Source organism: Lissotriton helveticus, chromosome 10, assembly GCF_964261635.1.
Source record: "Lissotriton helveticus chromosome 10, aLisHel1.1, whole genome shotgun sequence".
In the NCBI taxonomy this organism is placed as follows: Eukaryota; Metazoa; Chordata; class Amphibia; order Caudata; family Salamandridae; genus Lissotriton; species Lissotriton helveticus.
The window spans coordinates 889,798,884-889,821,535 of NC_136071.1; the positions used below are offsets into that span (position 1 = coordinate 889,798,884).

General features: G+C 41.0%; 1 protein-coding gene across 5 annotated transcripts in view; it reads right to left on the bottom strand.

Moving 5' to 3' along the window:
- The window catches only part of ULK4 (unc-51 like kinase 4), a 2,246,396-nt gene that overhangs the window by 2,012,307 nt on the left and 211,437 nt on the right, over positions 1–22,652 (bottom strand). For all 5 annotated transcript variants that reach the window (XM_078663530.1, XM_078663529.1, XM_078663527.1 and 2 more), the window contains one exon: positions 3,964–4,065. In XM_078663530.1, the coding sequence (XP_078519656.1) occupies positions 3,964–4,065 (102 nt within the window). The remainder of the gene's footprint in view (positions 1–3,963; positions 4,066–22,652) is intronic.

Sequence of the window (22,652 nt, forward strand, 5' to 3'; positions counted from 1 at the left end):
GCAAAAACTATCTTAACTCAAACTATATCTCACTCCTTCCCACGTACTAGGCTTAGGTTAGGTACATCGGGGTAGGCGTATTTTAGAAACACCAGTTGAGCACGTTTAGTCAACTTCTATCACTGTATGTATTTTATCAGTTTTAAGTATCTTATGGCTTAGAAACCATATAAATGCTTTTACAGTATTATTTCGTAATACTCCATTTACTGTACACACTTTACTTTATGACAAGTATTGCAATTGTGGCAATTCACTTCTCTTGCATGAGAAAGAAGACTGCTCAATAAATAACCACTTTTACTTAAAACGTCCGTCTCTCTATTTCTCTGCACTCCTGGTGAAACTAAGCATGCACGATTGACTGAGTGAAATAGCTGTCTATTGTTTCCGCGACTCTGGAGATATACTCCTTATTCTGGAGGGAGCAAAGTTGTCATGTTTATACGGTTGTCAGAAACTAATCTCTTCTTGTCTATTCAGGAAAGTTAACACCTTCTTGTTCACTCGAGAAAGTTTCTAGTGACCTCTGAGCTAGCTGGCATTCATAATTAAGTCTAACATATTCAGTAGAGACCTAGTCGACCTCAGTCCTACGTCTAAACTATCGTTTATGTTATTCCAATGCGCAGAGCCTATTGGGAATATAGGAACTACACTACACTTCTTTTGATGCTATACTGTGCTGCATTGGGTTGTTGTTGCACAAGTCCTTGGGTTTTAGTCCTATGTGACACATTATTTACTATTGGGTTTTAGTCCCAAAGAATTTTTCGAATGGGTTCTGTTCTAACGTTTCCCTCACATGAGGGGTGGCGTATTGGGTTTTCGCCATAGTCTTCTCACGTGAGAAGTACTTCCTTGGGTGTTGTTTCTACCCATTGTAGTCTAGTCTGGGGTTTTGTTTTCCCCTCACTTCTGTCATTTTTGTGTAGCTTACTTGTAGTATGTGAGCTCTTCATTCACTTCTTACTTATCTCATTTGTTCATTACTAAAGGAGGAGGATAGTGTTTTTCTATCTATATCGCTTTCTTCCTTCTTTCTTTTCTTTGTTGTCTGTTTTCCCTCTTGCGATGTGAGGTCACCGTCATCCTTGGGTTTACAGATTTCTTGCAACTATTGTATATTTTCACTGTGTATAGTTTTTCTCTTTATTGTTATTTTCTCTTTTGGTTTTTCATTTTGAGAGGAAGAGGATAATGTAGTATCCTTAGGTTGTATATATGTCCTTTACTGCTCTGCATCTAGCTGCTCAGCCTGTGTGAGTGTTCCGGTCAGAATGTTAGTGTGAGTGGAATGCTTGGGTGCATGAGTGTTGTCAGTTGAGGATGGGCTGAGCAGCTAGGAGGTTGCTCCTGGTTGGGCTTATTATATCTACATCTAAAGAACTTAATAAATATCTTCTACTTTTACCTGGCCACGTCTACAGCGTCTACTTATGACACCTGAACATGTGGGACCAGCCCACTACATACTTCCTCCAGTCTGATCTGTTTACAAGATCAGCACTATAAAAATTAGAATATGACGCAGCTATATTCTAAGACAGGAAAAAGATGGAAGGCAAGCCACAGAAATAAAAACCCAAGGAATCTGACCACCAAGCAGAACATATATCTGAATTATGTCCTATTCTTTCAAGCATAGGAACATGAAGAAGGAAGTTACCAGCCTCCCTACCATCCTTAGTAACCCAGAATTGCGTAGCAGACAAGTATTTTTTCCGGGAGGGGCGTCTCGAATTTCCTACATCGTAACAAACAAGCTCCCATGCAACTAACTTATAGTTGATAAAAGCATGACTTTACAGGAAATGATCAGGCCAATCTCGTTTTACCTAAGCCAAGCCCAGCAATGCTTTCAAACATCTAAAATGGAGAACACACCCTGAATAAAAGATCAGATCCCAACACCATAACCAGAAACCAGGTATCTGGGGACAATGGATAGCCTTCTTAAATTAAATATCTCCACAATGGCAACCTGCACTGTTATCTAGAGATCTTCTTTCGTTAGGCTTTCTGTTTTATTTCCTCTCCTCTAATGCAGTTAAATGTACAGCAAAATCCAACAAGACTATTTAGTTATTGAAATAATGTGTAAATGAAATGCTATGCTATTGGGCATTGTTTTGTACATACGTGCTACCTCGTTCATACTATATATTCCTCTTTACATACAACTACAAATACACAAGGTCGGCAAAATATGCGAGTAGAAAATCAGTAGAAGACCTGACTAGCGGTCTCTGAAGCAGCCTTACCACGTACGTGTGTTTGCACATTTATGCTTGGCACATATGCCCCACAAACTAGCCTGACACGTTGAAAAACCGCAAGAGTTGCTCCTTCCTGTCAATAGGCTGTGTTTCTCGGATTTGAATTTGAGGCAGCAAGCACCTCAGTTGAAAAAGGACAAATAACGCAATTCCTAGAAGTAAACTGTTACGTTTCTGGATATACATGTTTTGAGGTGAACACCGTGTCTGAGGACTAGGAGAAGGGGGATGATCATACCTTCAACTATCCAACAATTTCGTTGGTAGAAACCACCTCCATTGCCTTTCTCCAAGCAGCTGGATAACAAAAGGCCCCTAGAAGGAGCGAGCAAAGAAGCAAGTTTCCTTATCACGATGCAATACTCCGTTAACTCGAGCAATAGACAAGTGCCAATCGAGAACAAGAGCGACCCCGTCCAGCATCGCATACAGGAAGGGGAGTGGCCGCCTACAATAATAAACAAGTGGGAGGGGGGGTGGCAGTGTAGCCGAGAGCAGGGACATGCAGCGTTTACCTTGCGGGAACGACCGCGATAATTGCTAACACATGGCGTCGCTGCTCGCTCCCGCAAGGGAAACGCCAAACGTGCAGGCGTTGCAATAGAAAGCAATGCAAAACGTGCACGTTTTTTGCCAAAATGCTGAGCGATTCCAAAAGGTCCCCTCCTATGCAGCGAATGCGCGCTGATTAGGTGAAACCTAAAAACAGCAAAAAGGCACACCATATGTTCCTGGGAACGGGGCCCTACCCCCTGCCATGTGCCACTTGCCCACCTGCCTCCGGGCCATCTGCTTCTACAGAGATGCCCCGCTGAGCTTGTGTCCCAGCCCCCTCTGCTTTTCAAGTGGAGCATTTAGCAAGAATCACTTCCTTCTGGAGACAACATGGACTGGAATTTCAAAGGGCTCGCGGAGAAACCCTCGGCCCAATAGCTGCAGCGTGGAATGCATCTCTTGTGTCTGGACAGTCTCTGAGCCCAGGTTTCCCAACATGCTTGGCGGGTAAACATACAAGCAAAAGGTTGTCTGGGATGAAAGACTGCTGGCTGCTGTTATCACCCTGAGGGAGCAGCACAGCAAAAGGGAGGCGTCTCAAATCAAGAGTGGGCATGAAGGGGGAGATGGTAGGTGAGTGAGTATGAGTGTATGTACGGTGTGCCAGCCTGGTGATGGACAGGTGTGGGTGAGTTTATATTACTTAGGGGTTAATGATGACAGTGGGGCATGGAGTGGAAGTTTAGCCCAGGCAGGGCCCATGAAATGAGAGTGATAAATGCACTATGTCTCGCATTTACAGTTTGAGCTATTGGCATTGTAAATGACAATGCCTTTTTTTAATGTTTTGGTTTTTAAAATATAAATAAAAGGCATTGCTATTTACAATGCCAATAGCTTAAACTCATGTAAAGCGAGACCTATTGCATTGCAAATGCTTGTTACATAATGATTGTGGTTTTTTTCTGATATGATTTGTCTTCGCTTGCACTTTTCTTGTGATAATTAAATGTTATTTGTAGTGAAGATGTGATTATTTGGATGACTTTCTAGAGGGTATTTTGTGACTTTCTAGGGTTTTAAAAGTTACTCTTAGTAGGTCTAAATATTGCAAATGTATGTTTTTACATTTTAAAGGCTATGTCAAAAATAAATTAATGATTGCTTAATATTAAATAAAGATTCAAACCTGAAAACATTTCATACAGCACACAGCCGAGTGACCACAGGTCGGTAGCTGTGGAGAAGTCTTCTCCTTTTACCACTTCAGGGGGTGTGTACACTGGTGACCCTGAAATAAATAAACATGCATGCAAGTAAGAAGAGGAATCAAATTTGGACGTCAGAAAACTCTACACGAAAAATTGAAAAACCCTAAGCAGGAGTCAGTAAACACTTCCATCAGAAAACAAACAATTGCCTTCATGTGTATTCACAACTCAGTCCCTGGTTTCCCTCTTTCTTAACACTCACCCAGTCAGCCACACTAATTGATTATGTGCTCTCACTGTATCATACAAGAAAAGGAGGGGTGTGGCCCTGTGGGAAAGAGGGTAGGTAGGGCCTATTGAAATGCCACGAAAAGGGGGGTTTACCTATGCCTCTTATGAGAACGATTTTGTGCACATTAATGAACCATGCAGAGAAAACCACATTAATTAGTGAACTCTGACAACAATGTCATTTGCATTTAAGTCTTTATGCATTTGGATATTTAAGAAAAAACAAAGAAGGATACATAGTCAACTAAACATTGAGCAAACATCAATTTTGTCGGGGAAAAGCTTAACGAAATATTGTGTTACACAAATTAAACTCAAAAAAATTCAAAAAAATTGATACAAACAAATTTACAAATGGTGAAACGCTATTTACAAACTTACAAGTGTACCAGTATCATACAGTCATGTGAATTGGTGCTAGAGGACAATGCGACTTATACTTTCAATCACACTTCCTGTCGCTATCTAGTTCTCACAAACCAATTTTCAAAAGCGCAGAAATGCGCATCCAATTTTTAATTAAGACAAAAAAACGGTGACTTATTGTCACAAATGACTTTATGCCGACGCGTTTCGAAATCCAATGTAAGAATCATCGGATTCTCATCAGGGCGTGGGATTTGTATCCGCTGATACTGTTTAGGGAAAAGAGAGGAGAGTCGGGTTTAGAAGGCTGCTCCTTACATAAATATTAAAAAAGCTTGTAACCCAATGAATGCACCGAAAGGTGCAACATACCTCATGCGACCAGTGGTAGTTGGTCACTAGTAATTATTTCCAAAATCAGTTTTGATCATCAAACAATGCGGTCGTCAACCTGCAAGGGAGTGACATAGCTATAATCAGAAAATGCTGTATGGCTGTCAGATGGTACAACTGGTTGGACACAGGGGCGGTGTGTGTGACACCAAAGATTACCTTCGAATCCGGAGTGTTCAGGACTCGAGGAGTGAGTGGTTCATTGTGAATATTCTGTCCCTCGAATTATACTGTAAACCAAAAATGGATGTTTGGATTTAGAAATAACAGGTCGCGTTTTTGTTAAAGAAAGAAAATATCACAAGCCCAAAGTGTTTGGGAGAGAAGCTTACTTTGTGCGCGATTCGCTGGTGCTGAATTCCTAACAGACTGCATACTTTTCACCTTCCTGGCGTTTTGACTTGCTTCAGGGAGGGCAAGGGTGGCTGTATTTCGGCTTTAACCTAAATCAGAAACCGACTAAGTATTAATATTGAGCCCAGCGTGTGGAGCCAAGCATGTCAGTGCGCCCAAGAGGGGGGAGCAAGACTCACCGTGAGTGCTTGATTTGCCGCGGTGTATTCCAAACAGGAGGGCAGTGAAGGCGGAACGCTACCGCGCTAGCAATGGAGAATGGCCACCCAGTGGTCACATGCTGTGACCAGCGAATCAGGTGGATGGGTTACTGTGACTCATGCCGCTAAGGATTGTGGGACATGTAGTTCTCTTAGGAGAGGGACGATCTTGATTAAAGAAACCAATCATATTCTTGTTACCTCACTTAGTACGTTTAACCCATTATTGACACTGTTGAACTTCATGATGAGGTACGCCTCTTTGCGTAATAGTGCAGCCTCAATGTCCTGCGAACAATGTTTGGGGTCCACCCATGTCAGTACTGTCCATCTGAAATCATTTTCACCATGGTTTTTATTCATGAAATGTTCCACCATGGGTGCAGATGTCACCTTTTTCTTCAGCCTCGAACGGTGTTGTGTGATACGTACATTAACTGCTTGACTTGTTTTACCTATGTACACTTTATTGCAGGGGCAAACGACAGCATAGATGACATTCTTAGTCCTGCAATTCGTGAACATTTCATGTTTCCATCTGACCCCATCGTGGTCGAATGTGTTACCTTCCAGAGTAGTCGAACACGATACACAGTTGCCACATTTGTGGTGCCCGCTTATTGGTTTAAGGTTCCACTGTGATATCAAGTCACTTTTTTGTTTCGGAATGTAACTGTCTGCCCTGATCAGATGTTGCCCAATGCTCTTATTTTTGCGCATGGCGAAAATGGGTTTCTTTAGGGGATGTTCCAAATCCTCCAACAAATGCCAATTTTTGAGAATTATACGTTTAAACTGATTCGTGTGTGGACCGAAAGTCGTGACACACACCAACTCATTTGTTTCATTTTTGTCTTTTTTTTTAAGCAGATTCTCCCGAGGAGTGAATCTGGCGCGTTTTTTCGAATGATTGAGGAGTTTTTTGGGGTAACCCCTTTTGGCCATCTCTGCGCAAAAATTTGTTGCATGTTGTTCAAAATCTGCAATGTCAGTGCAATTCCTCCTTATTCTGAGCAACTGCCCAAAAGGGAGGTTTTCTTTCAAAAATCGTGGATGCGAGCTTTTGAAATGAAGGATGGTGTTCCTGTCTGTGGTTTTTTTATGTAAGGTGGTTGTAAGGATGTCATCGCGGACGCCTACTGTGATGTCCAAAAAAGTCATTGTGCTTTTACCTGATTCAATGGAGAAACTGATGTCTCTGTGCCGAGAATTTAGCCAATTGTAGAACTGGTCGAGTTCCGTCTGGTCTCCTTGCCATAGGAGCCAGACGTCGTCAATGTATCTAAGCCATTGACTTTTGGACAATTTGGACAAAGAACGCATTTTCAAATGTGAAATAATTACTGCGTAGTGTGATTTCAGCAAGTGATAGGATGAAAGAAGTGGGGACTCTATGTGGTCTCTCGCGTTGGTCAAGATATATCTCTAGAACCTCCAGTGCCTCGTCTTGAGGTATCTGGGTATAGAGAGAATTGACATCAAGGGTCACCATCAAATGAGTGTCTTTATTGAATGATTGTCCCTCCATTCTGTTGATGAAATCAGTGGTGTCCCTGAGATACGATTTCACCTGTGGTAAAAAGGGTTTTAGAAAAAAGTCTATGTACTTGGAGACCGGTTCTAGTGCAGAATCGCACCCCGATACAATTGGTCGGCCAGGTGGTGTGCGCTCATTCTTGTGAATTTTGGGTAAGAAGTAAAGGACTGGCGTCCTAGGTGATTTTTTGTTTAGAAACTCGAATTCTTTGGGTCCTAAGAACCCTTCCTCTAAACCTGCCTTTGTGATACTTACAATTTTTTCTTGTATTGCTTTGACCGGGTTTTCCCACTTCTTTCATCCTATCACTTGCTGAAATCACACTACGCAGTAATTATTTCACATTTGAAAATGCGTTCTTTGTCCAAATTAAGGGCATCGCCATGGGCTGCCCATATGCACCTGAGATGGCGGTACTTTATATGGCCCAATACGAACAGCGGTTCATATACAACAACAATCCATTTGGTGGCCATATAAGTCAATGGCTTAGATACATTGACGACGTCTGGCTCCTATGGCAAGGAGACCAGACGGAACTCGACCAGTTCTACAATTGGCTAAATTCTCGGCACAGAGACATCAGTTTCTCCATTGAATCAAGTAAAAGCACAATGACTTTTTTGGACATCACAGTAGGCGTCCGCGATGACATCCTTACAACCACCTTACATAAAAAAACCACAGACAGGAACACCATCCTTCGTTTCAAAAGCTCGCATCCACGATTTTTGAAAGAAAACCTCCCTTTTGGGCAGTTGCTCAGAATAAGGAGGAATTGCACTGACATTGCAGATTTTGAACAACATGCAACAAATTTTTGCGCAGAGATGGCCAAAAGGGGTTACCCCAAAAAACTCCTCAATCATTCGAAAAAACGCGCCAGATTCACTCCTCGGGAGAATCTGCTTAAAAAAAAAGACAAAAATGAAACAAATGAGTTGGTGTGTGTCACGACTTTCGGTCCACACACGAATCAGTTTAAACGTATAATTCTCAAAAATTGGCATTTGTTGGAGGATTTGGAACATCCCCTAAAGAAACCCATTTTCGCCATGCGCAAAAATAAGAGCATTGGGCAACATCTGATCAGGGCAGACAGTTACATTCCGAAACAAAAAAGTGACTTGATATCACAGTGGAACCTTAAACCAATAAGCGGGCACCACAAATGTGGCAACTGTGTATCGTGTTCGACTACTCTGGAAGGTAACACATTCGACCACGATGGGGTCAGATGGAAACATGAAATGTTCACGAATTGCAGGACTAAGAATGTCATCTATGCTGTCGTTTGCCCCTGCAATAAAGTGTACATAGGTAAAACAAGTCAAGCAGTTAATGTACGTATCACACAACACCGTTCGAGGCTGAAGAAAAAGGTGACATCTGCACCCATGGTGGAACATTTCATGAATAAAAACCATGGTGAAAATGATTTCAGATGGACAGTACTGACATGGGTGGACCCCAAACATTGTTCGCAGGACATTGAGGCTGCACTATTACGCAAAGAGGCGTACCTCATCATGAAGTTCAACAGTGTCAATAATGGGTTAAACGTACTAAGTGAGGTAACAAGAATATGATTGGTTTCTTTAATCAAGATCGTCCCTCTCCTAAGAGAACTACATGTCCCACAATCCTTAGCGGCATGAGTCACAGTAACCCATCCACCTGATTCGCTGGTCACAGCATGTGACCACTGGGTGGCCATTCTCCATTGCTAGCGCGGTAGCGTTCCGCCTTCACTGCCCTCCTGTTTGGAATACACCGCGGCAAATCAAGCACTCACGGTGAGTCTTGCTCCCCCCTCTTGGGCGCACTGACATGCTTGGCTCCACACGCTGGGCTCAATATTAATACTTAGTCGGTTTCTGATTTAGGTTAAAGCCGAAATAGAGCCACCCTTGCCCTCCCTGAAGCAAGTCAAAACGCCAGGAAGGTGAAAAGTATGCAGTCTGTTAGGAATTCAGCACCAGCGAATCGCGCACAAAGTAAGCTTCTCTCCCAAACACTTTGGGCTTGTGATATTTTCTTTCTTTAACAAAAACGCGACCTGTTATTTCTAAATCCAAACATCCATTTTTGGTTTACAGTATAATTCGAGGGACAGAATATTCACAATGAACCACTCACTCCTCGAGTCCTGAACACTCCGGATTCGAAGGTAATCTTTGGTGTCACACACACCGCCCCTGTGTCCAACCAGTTGTACCATCTGACAGCCATACAGCATTTTCTGATTATAGCTATGTCACTCCCTTGCAGGTTGACGACCGCATTGTTTGATGATCAAAACTGATTTTGGAAATAATTACTAGTGACCAACTACCACTGGTCGCATGAGGTATGTTGCACCTTTCGGTGCATTCATTGGGTTACAAGCTTTTTTAATATTTATGTAAGGAGCAGCCTTCTAAACCCGACTCTCCTCTCTTTTCCCTAAACAGTATCAGCGGATACAAATCCCACGCCCTGATGAGAATCCGATGATTCTTACATTGGATTTCGAAACGCGTCGGCATAAAGTCATTTGTGACAATAAGTCACCGTTTTTTTGTCTTAATTAAAAATTGGATGCGCATTTCTGCGCTTTTGAAAATTGGTTTGTGAGAACTAGATAGCGACAGGAAGTGTGATTGAAAGTATAAGTCGCATTGTCCTCTAGCACCAATTCACATGACTGTATGATACTGGTACACTTGTAAGTTTGTAAATAGCGTTTCACCATTTGTAAATTTGTTTGTATCAATTTTTTTGAATTTTTTTGAGTTTAATTTGTGTAACACAATATTTCGTTAAGCTTTTCCCCGACAAAATTGATGTTTGCTCAATGTTTAGTTGACTATGTATCCTTCTTTGTTTTTTCTTAAATATCCAAATGCATAAAGACTTAAATGCAAATGACATTGTTGTCAGAGTTCACTAATTAATGTGGTTTTCTCTGCATGGTTCATTAATGTGCACAAAATCGTTCTCATAAGAGGCATAGGTAAACCCCCCTCACTGTATCATGGCAGGAAAGTCCAGCGAATCTGAGCTGTTGTTGCTGGTTACACATTTTAGAAGAGAGGGACGCCTGCCTTGCTTTTCAGAGAGGGGCATGAGCTTTTATGCAGTTTCACTATAGACGGCTTCAGCTGTCTTTCGAGAGGCAACAGTGCATACCATACTCCACAGAGCCACCTCTTGCTCAAGCTAGGATGGCTTTCATGTCAGTCTCAGTTGAATTGCTCCTGTTAGTTGATGTCCTCGATTTCTGTTTCTGACCCAACAACAGGAGCTTTCTGGTTTCACTAGTCGTAGATTTGTCATTCTTGCTCTGAATGCGGTGGTCAATAGAAAAACGGTAGCAGAAATGTGCAAATATGAATTTAATCTTGACAAATATAAACAAGCATTTGGCAATACCAATCGGTCTCGCTTCTATGTAACAGTGAGACCTACTGGCATTGCCAATGCTTGTTAAATTAAGCTTCTTTTATGATTGCAGTTTTGGTTTTGACCTTGGTTATCATGTTAACTGACCAGCTTTGAATTAGGGATCGTAAGGACTAGGTAAATTGGAGCCCATATGACTGCTAAACATACATCTAAAACATATACTAGCCCATGGACTCTAATCTGTGAAATGCTGGTGGAGAGGCTTTGAGGTTCGTAGGGTACAAACATATTATCAGTTTCATAACAGTCAAATGTAAAAAAGAGGTAATTCGTCTAGTAATAATTTCATTGGATGTCTTTTGTTATTTGTAATGCACAAATCACAACTGGTATCTAAGACTGCTTCAAGATGTTAATAGAACATAGCATGATATAGAATACAAAAAATAAAATACAGTGATGACCATTGAGTTCATTGACTGAAATCTCTCATAAGAAATGGTTAAAAGAGTGGACCAAATGGTAAGAGGAAAGTAGTGCACACAGGGAACACATTACCCTATTGATGAGTGTGCAGTCCATTCACTTGACAAGAGGATACCAAAGGTAGCACCCCAAAATTGAAAATATCAGATCAAAATAGCGGACACAAGTTTGAAACACATTCTAATATGGAGTGCTGAGGCTTCACTTTTGTTTTGGCTTCTGTTTTTATTGATGAATATTATCACATAAATCACAGCTTTGAGGGACTCCCATCACTGCAAGCAGCTAGACAGACTGTGGAGCCACTACACCAACAAAACCAACAGACTCCAAGATGCAGCCCTCAGTATAAACCACCCACGCCTCAAAACCACCAAGTACATAGCCTTCATCCAAAAAGATCCAAAACAGCTTCAAAATCTGTAAAGAAATCTTCAGCATCACAAAGTAATTCATGTCCCATCATCCTGTGCTACGACCATCCCTCATCCCAAGAAGATTGCACACAACTCTTACACTGTTTCATAAACAAAATCAAGACCATCAATAACTTCTCCCCCCAACCAGACCTCTTCACCCTCGAATTTCTCCATTCCAATGATAGAAACACCAAGGAAACTGCTCTGCCCTGATGGCCAGCTATCACCACAATGTAACTACTCCATGGTGAATCAAGTCAAGACAGTCGCTTTCACAGCCTCAAATGACTCAGAAAAATATTCAGGTGTCTCCTTCAGGACAAGCGGAGAGCCATCAGGCAAGCCCTTGTCACCAGTAGGCTCAACCACAGGAACACCCTCTATATTGGAATCATTGCCCAATTCACCAAAAAGCTCAAAGTTGTACAGAACGTAGCTGCAATGACTTGCACTCAAACTCTCATACCACGTGCACATATCCAAACACCACATAGATCTCCTCTGGCTCCCAATCCACAAAAGCAACCTTTTCAAATTCCACAAGCACTACACAACTGAGGGCCCAGCTTACCTCAATAACCGTAAACTCTTCCACACCCCAGCAAAACACTTCCATCCAGCCAGCATGGTCCTCGCCCACATCCCATACATACACCAGGCTAGAACCGAGGTCGAGCATTCTCCTACCTCGCCCCAAAGCCTGGAACCAACTGCTCTATCACATAACAGCTGCCACCTCCATCCTTGAGTTGGGGAACAAATTTAAAAACAATCTTTTTGATAGGGCCCCAGACAAACCAGTTTACCTTCTCCACAGATACCAGGATACCGGCCCTGGTGATATGAGCACCATAAAAATTGAAATAGCATAACACCCTCATAGAAGAAACTGATGAAGCAGAGAATTGGATACTGCTGTGTCGTTAGGTGATTTGTACTTTGGTCTAGGTCAGTAAAATGGCAGTTTCATGGAGGAGAGGGGGCAAAATGAAGACGAGGATTGGGCTCCATTTGCATTCACAACATGCTACCAAAGTAGCCAAAATAATAGGAGATTCCTTGTTTTCTTCAGAAGCATAGACGCTGCAGAGACATTGCATACCTCATAGCTAGAATCCCATAAGGCCTCTGCAGCAGTGAGAACCACACAGCCATGGCAACAGGCACAGGTCCATAGAGTTTATTTGTGCAGGAGATCCTAAAGAAATGTTTTTGACGAACAAAGGTTTAACTGAGGGTATAAATGATAGTAGATCTCAAGCATGGCCTAAACAATCTGCACTATTCATGCTGGTAAAGTTCGAAATCAATATAGGACAGAACCCTTGCAAAAGAAAACAAAAAAGAAATCAAAGAATTGAGAAAGATCTATGATCTTTAACATTGAAGAAAGGAACTTAGGCAGGAAGGATACTCAGAAGCCAGTACATTGAAAATACTGTTAAATCATTCGAAATGGGAACTTGTCAAAATTTAGGTCTGGCTGAAGGAGGCAAGTGAAAAGACAATCCAGGACTTACTGGTAGAGGTACTGGTGATAAAAGTGTACAGGATACATAGAGTCCACCATTATTCAGATATTTCCAGATATTAAGTAACAGGGAAAAATAGAGCGGGAGAGAATGTGACTTGATATTATCGCTATTAAAGCAGAGAATGTATTTGACAGAAGTACCCACATACTGCAATGCGATGTTCAAAGGCCAATACTTTATATAAATCTACCTGCAAACACTTTGCAAGAGTGACGGGAAGTGAGATTTGTCACAGATAAACTTCAGCCGGAAAAGGTGTAGTAGATTGACTATACAGAAAAAGTATCTCAGCTCATGTGGGACAAGCATTTATCAGGAGGGCATTGTGGGACATAACTTGGATCAGAAAAAGCAAAAGAACACCGAACATATACATGAATAGTCCAACTACAAAAATGTTGGATATCTGGGACGGCATCCCTGTTAAGACTAAATTTCCTTCTCCACACCCCTCAAGTTCTAAAAATGTTTAGCTCCGTTGAGAAAGGAGACTTTATGATCAGTTGTGAAATGGCAACATCTTCAAAACTTCAAACTTGTTTTCAGAAAGAAACATTAGTTAACAGAACAATATCTTATTTAAACAAAGAAAGGAATAATTTGACTTACAAAAAGAGGTGAGCGATTGGGAGAAGGGCCATGTCACATACATATTTCAGACATCATGTTATGGCTAGAGTCCAGCAATACATAGACACACCATGCAAACACTTTAAAAAAGGCCTCCATGGGAGAAATACATATATTTGCCAGATCCTTGGAGAATACTTAGACAGTTTTGATCAGGGATGATGCCTGTGGAATTTTATATAATGACATAGAGGTCATCTCCAGGAACAAGATGGTTATGTGTGAATGGTACTAATACATGATAAAAACTAAATATGATGTTTCACAACAGCTCCTTGGAGATTGTGGAGAAGATATGGTTGTAGAAATCATGCATGTATATTGGGGGTATATTGGGGGTGCCCGAAATTAACATGTTGGAAGAAATTACATCCTTAGGTACCATACCCTGGAATCTCATTCTGGGACTCAGGAAGCCTGTGCTAAAGGCTATGATTCTCAACAACTCGAAACAAACCTAAATCACACTTAAATTGTGAGTAGGACAACAAATAGTGATACAAAAGGGGCAGAATTTGAAACATTCACACTCTGGGCAAACAATAGCCATAAAAGTTGGTGGAAGAGTTTGACAACTAAAGGGATGGTTAAGGAGTCTCAAGAGCACTTTTAACTTAGACAATAATTGTAGAAGTTAGTAGCAGGTTGTATTCGACACGTTACATGGTATCATTTAAATCCTGCAAAACAGTACCAGAGAAATTACATTTTAAATTAGTTGACACATATTAAGTGCCAGGGATCAAGGTTATAAAATCAGTCTCTACACAAGACATGCATTGGGTTTAGAGAGAAGATGACAGGTGGAAGCCAACCAGAACACCATGACCTCTACAGGATATGGGACGAGAGATGGCTCTTCATGCCTTGAACATTTTAGTCTCAGTGTTCCAGACAGAGGTTTCCTTTCCCTGCACTGTGGTGTTCTCCTACTATGTACTCACTGAATCAGAGGCCACCCATGGCAGCTCTCGGCATCATGAAGGAAAGTGTGTGATTTAAGTAAGTTATGGTGACATTACTCTCTGGACTCCAAAGTAAACATAAATCTTATGACTTTGGGATTTTACAATTTGATTACAAAGGAAGAGGGATAAGACTGGTTGAGATGAATCCTCATTAATCGATAATAAGCAGTGTAATTTCCCTCCAGATTACAGATATGCCTATTGACCTTAAATTTCATTTGTTCATTGCCTGAATTTTGGCTCCTTGTAGGAATCAAAGATGATTTAAAAAAAGGTGGTGGTGGAAAATTTGGCTATCCATAAGGTTGCCATATGAGGTGCCACAGCAAGTATTTGGCTCCTGTTAGAAAGTCATCCTTTTACTCCTGCCTCTGAGTTTTTTTGACTTAACAAAGGTGATATTCGATTCTCATAATAATACAAATATTATTAACTACATGTTCCCTGGCAGGTTCTTTTCTTGTCTTGGCACCTATTCAATATTTCAATATTTTTATTCAAATCTTATGTGATTGTGGATGACTTTACAGCTTGGAAATTTTAAGATCTGATGCATGTTAATTGTAAAATGCAGGATTTCTTCTTTTTTTTAAAATTAGTACAAGCAAAATAAAAAAGTCATTTGACATTAAACATTCGCTAAAGTTTCCAACAGAAGGGAACTCATTGCAAATAAAACTGTATATCAAAGAATGTTAATAAAAAATCAATTCCAAGTACAAAATATTAAAATAACAATTAGGAAGTTAAAAAAAACAAGCATTTGCAATGCAATAGGTCTCGCATTTGCGAGAGTTTAAGCTATTGGCATTTGTAAATGACAATGCATTTTATTTATCTGTTTCGCTAATTAACACATAAATAAAAGGCATTGTCAGTTACAATGCCAATAGCTCAAACTCTTGTAAATGCAAGACCTATTCAAAGAAGCGGCCGCCATTGTCCCGGGCTACTCGGAAAGTGAAAGCGCGGAATGTTGCAGGAAAGCATATTGTGCCTGCAGTAGGAGAAATTAATTAAAGCAAATAGTTCTTACAGACTAAAAAAGACATACCGTGTAACAACCGAAGTAAAAGGGCCAGTCCTCTTGGGAGATTAGAAATGAAGACAAGGTGGTACTAACAAGCCTATTAACTAATCAGAAGCCAGCATGTACAAGGACAATGACACAAGCAGCTGGGGTCCGTGCAGGTAACAGCGGTGGGGCCGTGTTGGGGGGGATTTCAAGGGATGATGCAGAGGGAATATTAATGATTTATTTAATTTTCCCTCTGCATCGTCCCTCGAAATTCCCACCGCTGTCACCTGCACAGACCACAGCTGGACATAAGCCAATGACAAATATTAGCGGCGAGTAGGCGGGGATTCTATTCCATACTCCAATACAGCATGCCGCAGAGCAGCGCATGAGCTGCCCAGGCTCGGCCTAAAAAACATATCACAGTCCATCTGAAAGCTAAGAGGGGCCTAAAAGGCATATCACAGTCCATCTGAAAGCTAAGAGGGCGAGGATGAGGGAACATTAAGGTGATTTTGTGTCATATTCTCCCACTGAAATTGTAAACTAAATACTGGTGTTTAAAGCCGGATAAAAAAATGTGGCTAAAACGTGAAAGTGTTGTGAAAGGTTTGCCTTAAAGTTCATAAAATGACTGTACCTCAGAAGAGGTTATGCACTTTGTGTTGTCCAGCAGGGTCCAAATGTAAGTGGACCTTAGTACACTTTAATAGGGTAAGCTGCTTTCACAGTTTTTTAGTTTTCATTTAACAGCTATTGAGCCAAAGGCTTCTAATAACTCCTGCACACGTAAAAAGTGCAGGTATGAAGGCAACTGGACCTCTGAAAGTCTGCAACACAAGTGAATATGTGCAGCAGGATCTGGCTTTCTAACTTCATGATTTTACATTCAGGTACTTGAATTCCTGAATTTATAAAAGAAACTTCAAACTGCAAGTAACAGAAAGCAGAACTGTGGGAGCCCAAGACCAGTACATGTGGGACATCCCAAACCTCAGGCTTTGTTCATATGCACACAAGGGATTTAGTGAGCATCTTATGTTTACAGAGGAAGGGAGAAGAGTGCTGGCATATCAGCACCAGCTCTCCTAAATGCATTCTGGTTATAGTAGTTCCTAACAGTCTAAATACTCACAGGTAGAAAGTGTTCACCGTTAGCCAGTGCCTGCATTTCTGGATACGGGTTTAGTAGTCATTATGTAATTTGTCTGTAATGAAATCCCATATTTTGAGCGAGAAATACAAAGCCAATCTTTCACTTTGTAATTTGTCTGTAATGAAATCCCATATTTTGAGCGAGAAATACAAAGCCAATCTTTCTGACAATCTTACTTTCAATTTTAATGCTTACCATCACTTTATAGATTCCACCGCATTCACTTCTGAGGTGGCTCATGTTTGTTTTCTAGTTATTATTATTATTTTTTTATTTTATTTTTTACAAAAAGCAATCCACATTTGTATGCTTGGGTTTTGTTGCTGTTCGAGCAGAACCCCTCAAATGACTGAGATGTGTCTTTATGTAATTGTTTTATATTTCAAAATATATTTCCTGTTTCTGATTATCCTGTAACACCGCTCTCAGTTAATCCTTCCCAGGGACTTTGTGGGCTCCTTTTCAGCAGATTATGTCTAAAGAGTGGATCAGTACATCTATTAATAAATGAGTGAACATCTTTTATTTGCAGCCTGGAGCCACATATCATGTAATGACATTCTATGGCCAATGCATTCCAAAGCACTGCAATGCACAGAGCATGGCTTCCTTCCCCCTGGCAGATTGCCCCCTCGTTTACATTTCTCCATTTGCATGCCCAGCTTTGCTCATGTTTTCCTGGTAGTGGGTTCTAAAAAAAATTCAAAACAGAGTTTCATCATCTGTAGCTCAGCCTATCCGGGCTTGCCTGTGCACAATTTCCATGATTTACCTTTAGAAGGGCATCAATATTTTAAGCTTAAAGATTCTTTGCATTTTGACCAGTACTAACTTGGACTTGGCTGAATAAGTATCACAAAGCTGCTTTGGAAAGGCTTCTATAGATATCCGGTGCGTAATGAGAACTTTCCCAGACCATTGCCTCTAAGACAGCAATTTGTTGCACAATATGGTATCTGTCCAGCTCAGATTAAATGTGCCATGGCACTCAGCCGCATATACTGCTTGAAATGGTAATATAGAAGTGTAAGTACTTATTATTCCAGAGTACTTGTTTGTTTCATGGAAGTGCTGGTATTTTCTCTTTCAAATTGCAGTAGTGTAGGTTCTCAGTCCCAGCCCATTTCAAGCACTGGTCCCATAGTTGGATTCTACCAGCCCTCCAACCAGCCGCGGTCCGTGCAGGTAACAGCGGTGGGGCAGGGTAAGGGGCTATTTCAAAGGACGATGCAGAGGGAAAATTAAATAAATAGTTAATTTTCCCTCTGCATCGTCCCTCGAAATACCCCCTTATATCAACGAGACGAGACTGGAACCACGCTACAGGATCCACCGTATATGGGGACCTGAGCTTGTCTTCAACTGAAACGTCTAAAACAGCTCTATGCCATTTTGGATAAGACAAAGACTATCGGGGAGTAGTGAGACATCTGTGAATACATTCTCAGATTTGACCTTACAAGAAATGAGGAGCTGTCATGCAACAGAGCATGCGAATAAGACAGTGGTATAAGTGACGCATCGGGTGTGACCACACACAGGTGCTGTGGGGTCATAGAATCATACTGTGGACATCGCCCACGAAATGACCAGAATCTGGCGAATTTCGCAAATTTGATATGATAAATTTGGTTGAATTTATGAGTTACGAAAGAGACAGAAAGAATATTCAGTCTTGACAAAGGTGGTGCACATAAAGCTATACACCGAAACGCGTCGACGCATCCTTCAGGAGTTAAATTCAAGGAACAATGAGCCCGAAATTATTGATTTGATTCGGGTTTTTCTGATCTTTTGATTCCTATGAATTAACATTCCGATGTTTGTATAATACATCACGGAACTAGTGCCTCTTTCTGTTTTTTTTTTAGAATTGTATCATGTTTCTTTGTACATAAAGATAGATTTTTATTGTATTTTTTAAATGTTTTTAATTGATATTTGATATGAATAAATTTACACACTGTGATACTTAATTGTTCAGGTTTGTTTATAATTACAATTGTGGGGATTATTAGCTTGAAAACCATCGAGTATCTGTAGAGTTTGCATGATAGGGACTGGATTGATCATGAATGTGTGAGTTCAGTGTGCGTGACTAGGCAGTTTGATTGTTTTTCCCAACGGACAATTTACTCTTTAACACACACAAAATCTACCACCATTAACAAGAGTCGATCTGTCCCCAAGCGCAGCCCACATCGCCATTCGCCAAACTATCAATCCGTAGAGTGTAAGTTGAATGACCACAGATTGCATGGAGCTGGTAGAGCCAGTGTTGCATCCTCTGTGTTGGAAAGAGGTCCTCCATGGCAGGGCCTGAAAATCAGAAGACACAGAGAAACTGTGGGATGCACTGGTCATTGCGACCTGGAAGGCAAGAAAAATGATCAGAGAGAGATCACAGTGAGGCGCAACAGGCCTCGGTGCACATTGTTTGATTCTTCTGTAGTGCGATGAACAAATCCCACACTCCAGCAAAATATTGTTTCTTATATAGTAATGATTATATGGACCAAGTATATTAAGCAATGTAAGGAAATAGGCAGATTAATCTGTCTACGACATCCTATGCTATCACAAGCATGCTTTGATAACTCTGGGGTATTACCTGTACCTCTGAGTTTATCACGATGGTCCTACCTCACAATCTTTGACGTCAGTCATCTACCCATCTCACATCATGGTTCCATAAGAGATTGGGGCTGGTAGCTCAATGGACTAATGCACCCTGCAGGGCCTGTGTTTGACCCCCTTGGTCAAAGGTTGAAATCCTGGCAGGTCCACTGAGCCTATAATTCTTCCAGGTTTGATTAAATGGGGGTACATTATACACATGTCACCTGGAAATAGTGATAAGATACTCCCACAGGGACATACACTGTGTTGTTACTTTACTCACAGACTAAGATAACTATGCATAACAGCACTTCCGAAGCTGAGCTGTTCTGGTTGGGTAAAAGGACGTTATAGGACTTGCTGCTGTTGGCCGTTTGCTGAGGTCAGCAAAGCTGAAGAGCCAAGGAAGCCCGCCTGCTAGTTGACTCACTTCGTCTAGTTGGAGCCAAGATGATACGTTTAGCGATGTGAAACACACGAAGTGAGCTTGTCTAACCCAAATCAACCATCAAGTGGTTGGTCTGGAAGTAGCGCTGCTAAGTGGCAGATCTGTCTCACCTCCATTTTGAATGACATCCTCCATTTTACACCAAGCATTCTGAATGTGTAAAGAATACAATGGCATGTTATATCTAAGTAAGAGGGATCTTTAACCTGTGAGATTAGGCAAGCTAACACTGGCTTGGAACATATTGTACTGTTTTAAATGTCTAACAAGAACAGCTCTGTAACAACTGCAGAACCATCTTAAGGCAGATCAAATCCTAGATCACTGTATAGAGAGGCTTCAGACATCAGAGAGTGAAAGCAGGTACGGTGGCACTAACAATTGACCATCCATCGTCTACTTGATAAAAAAAGTAATTACTAACTCTGGGCTGCCTTCCACAAGTTGCACAACAGCATCCAGAAGATTAAATTGTGGGCACAAGGCCTTTGAAATTGGTGTTGTAGTATTGCCGCCTTGTCCAAATGTAGCTGTGTTACAGATACAAACTGTAGAAGGACGGTTTGCAGTGTGTATTAAATACTAAAGGCAGCGTTCTGCCTAAAGACACCCAATAAGGGAAGTAATGTAGGTTATTTATTCTTTAAGGACAGCAGAAGCAAAACACAGCCAAATTTTTAGAAACAACAGGTTTTACTATTACACAGCCCTTTCACTTAGGACAGATGTTTGTTTAATTTGTGCTTGAGCTAGATAACAGCCTTTGAAAAATGACCACCCACTGTAGGTGCAAAGAATGCTTGAATCTAGAACACAGCGCAGCGCCTTTGGCCCTGACTTTGACCACAGAGTAGTGCTGTGGCCTACGTTACAGCGGCCAAGTACAGTGGTCAATGAAAATTATTGTCAACTACTGACACAATTTTATCAAAGTGTCATGATTGCTAAGGTAATTTTGTTGCCTATAAAACATGGGTCTCATATTTCTGTGCCTGACGAATTGCCTAAATATTACTTAAAGAAAATAGACATGTTCTTCCTGTACATTATGATACATGAACATGTCTGATACGCAGATTGTATATCATACTTCCTAGTCATAATTTTTTGGGTTGACCTCCATTTGCAATAGAAATGTCATCTAATTTGGATGTCTAGTGACCGAAAATAATTATTTACAGCTTTGACATTCATCCTACAGTTATAAAAACCAGAAGTCTTTCTGAGACGCTGTTTTGAAAAAGTACTCAATGCAGAGAATGTTATAAATTTGCCATGCAGGCTACACAACGTCTCTGCACATAATCACACAATCTAAACATGCTACAGGCTGCTGTTAGAACTTAATGGATGTTAGTTCATTCATGGCACAATTAATTAATTTTGCCTCAACTACGTCGTTCTGTCTTCTACAGTTTAGTTTTAGATCCTTATCCCCTTACTTATGCCACGTATGAAATGAAATGAAAGGAGGATTTATAAAGCGCATGGCTGCCCGTGAGCGTCCCATAGGTTACTTTTATTTTTAAAATACCTTTCTAAAAGTGGAAACCAAAATTAATCCTCCCTGATGCTCTATTTTGCCCAAGTATCTGTGAACAAATCCTGGATTTAGTGATAAAATCCTGAGCGTTCACAAGCCTACATTCCAAAACTTTGATTATCCAGGAAAATTCAGCTTTGTGTAACGTGCTGTGTTTACACTTTAAACAAATGCATTGAAAACAATAGCTTAAGACTCTTATGCACACAAAAAGTCCAGTTTGTAGGAATGGTTCTTAAGAGAAGTCATATTTCTTGAGTTGGGGCGATGATGGTGAGATTTCAGGGAGTGATCTTGTAGATCACAGTGTGAAATAAAATGTGCGTCTAAACAAAAAAAAAAGTTACCTATGCAGAAAAATGATGCCTTGTTTCTTAACTAATTTTGCACAACATTTTAAGTTAAATATGAATGTTTTGAAGTCATTACTATAACTATCCACCATCCTACTTCTGCTAATGTGCAGCCTTGGGGACATTCTAAGGTTAGCTTAGAAGCTTTTTGTTTTTTTAATATCGACTTCCAGTTTTGCATGCCAAACTGTCGATAAAGATATCATATGTCTTTCATGCTTATTTATCATAGTCCAGATGATCTTCATTTCGAGGGTCAACGCTGCTTGTTGGCAGAAAATAAGATATTTAACTGCCGTGGCTCATTATTTTCGCTTTGGAAACGGGATATGCATTTTCTGGTCAGTTAGCTTCGATGAAAAGATTAGCTGTGTTACATCAGCAATGCATTCACTGCATGGTATTCCAGCTAGTATTTACTCTGGTAATTTGCAGATCACTGGTGCGGACAACATTTAAAATAATAAACGCCTGTCTTGACTTTCCGTTGTTCACTTGGGGAACGCTTGAACGGGCTAAATTATTGCGTGATTGTGGTCACAACAGAGCTGCGACATAATAATGGTTTGACGAGATAAGTCAATACTGGTATAAATATTATATATCACACCAAACATTTAATTGGTGCTATATTTTTGTTCTGGGCGGCATTAAAGCAAAACCCCCAACCTGCCCCTGTCCCTTTTTCAGAATAAACCGTTAATTTGCCCAACGGTCAACTGTGAACCTTACCTGCCTTCACGCGCGCTCCGCAAGCCAGCGCACGCTTGGTCAATCACGGCCCGTCGCTCCCAACCACAGCCAATTAAAACTGTAAAGCAGGGGCGGGCTGCCAAATAACCGTTCCGCCAGCTTGCCCGCGCCAGTTAAAGAAGAATGAAAGCGTGCGGGGAGGTGACTGACAACTGTGACAGCTAATAAGGGACCGTTCTTTTTCTCCGCAGGTCCAATAGGCGTCAAGAAA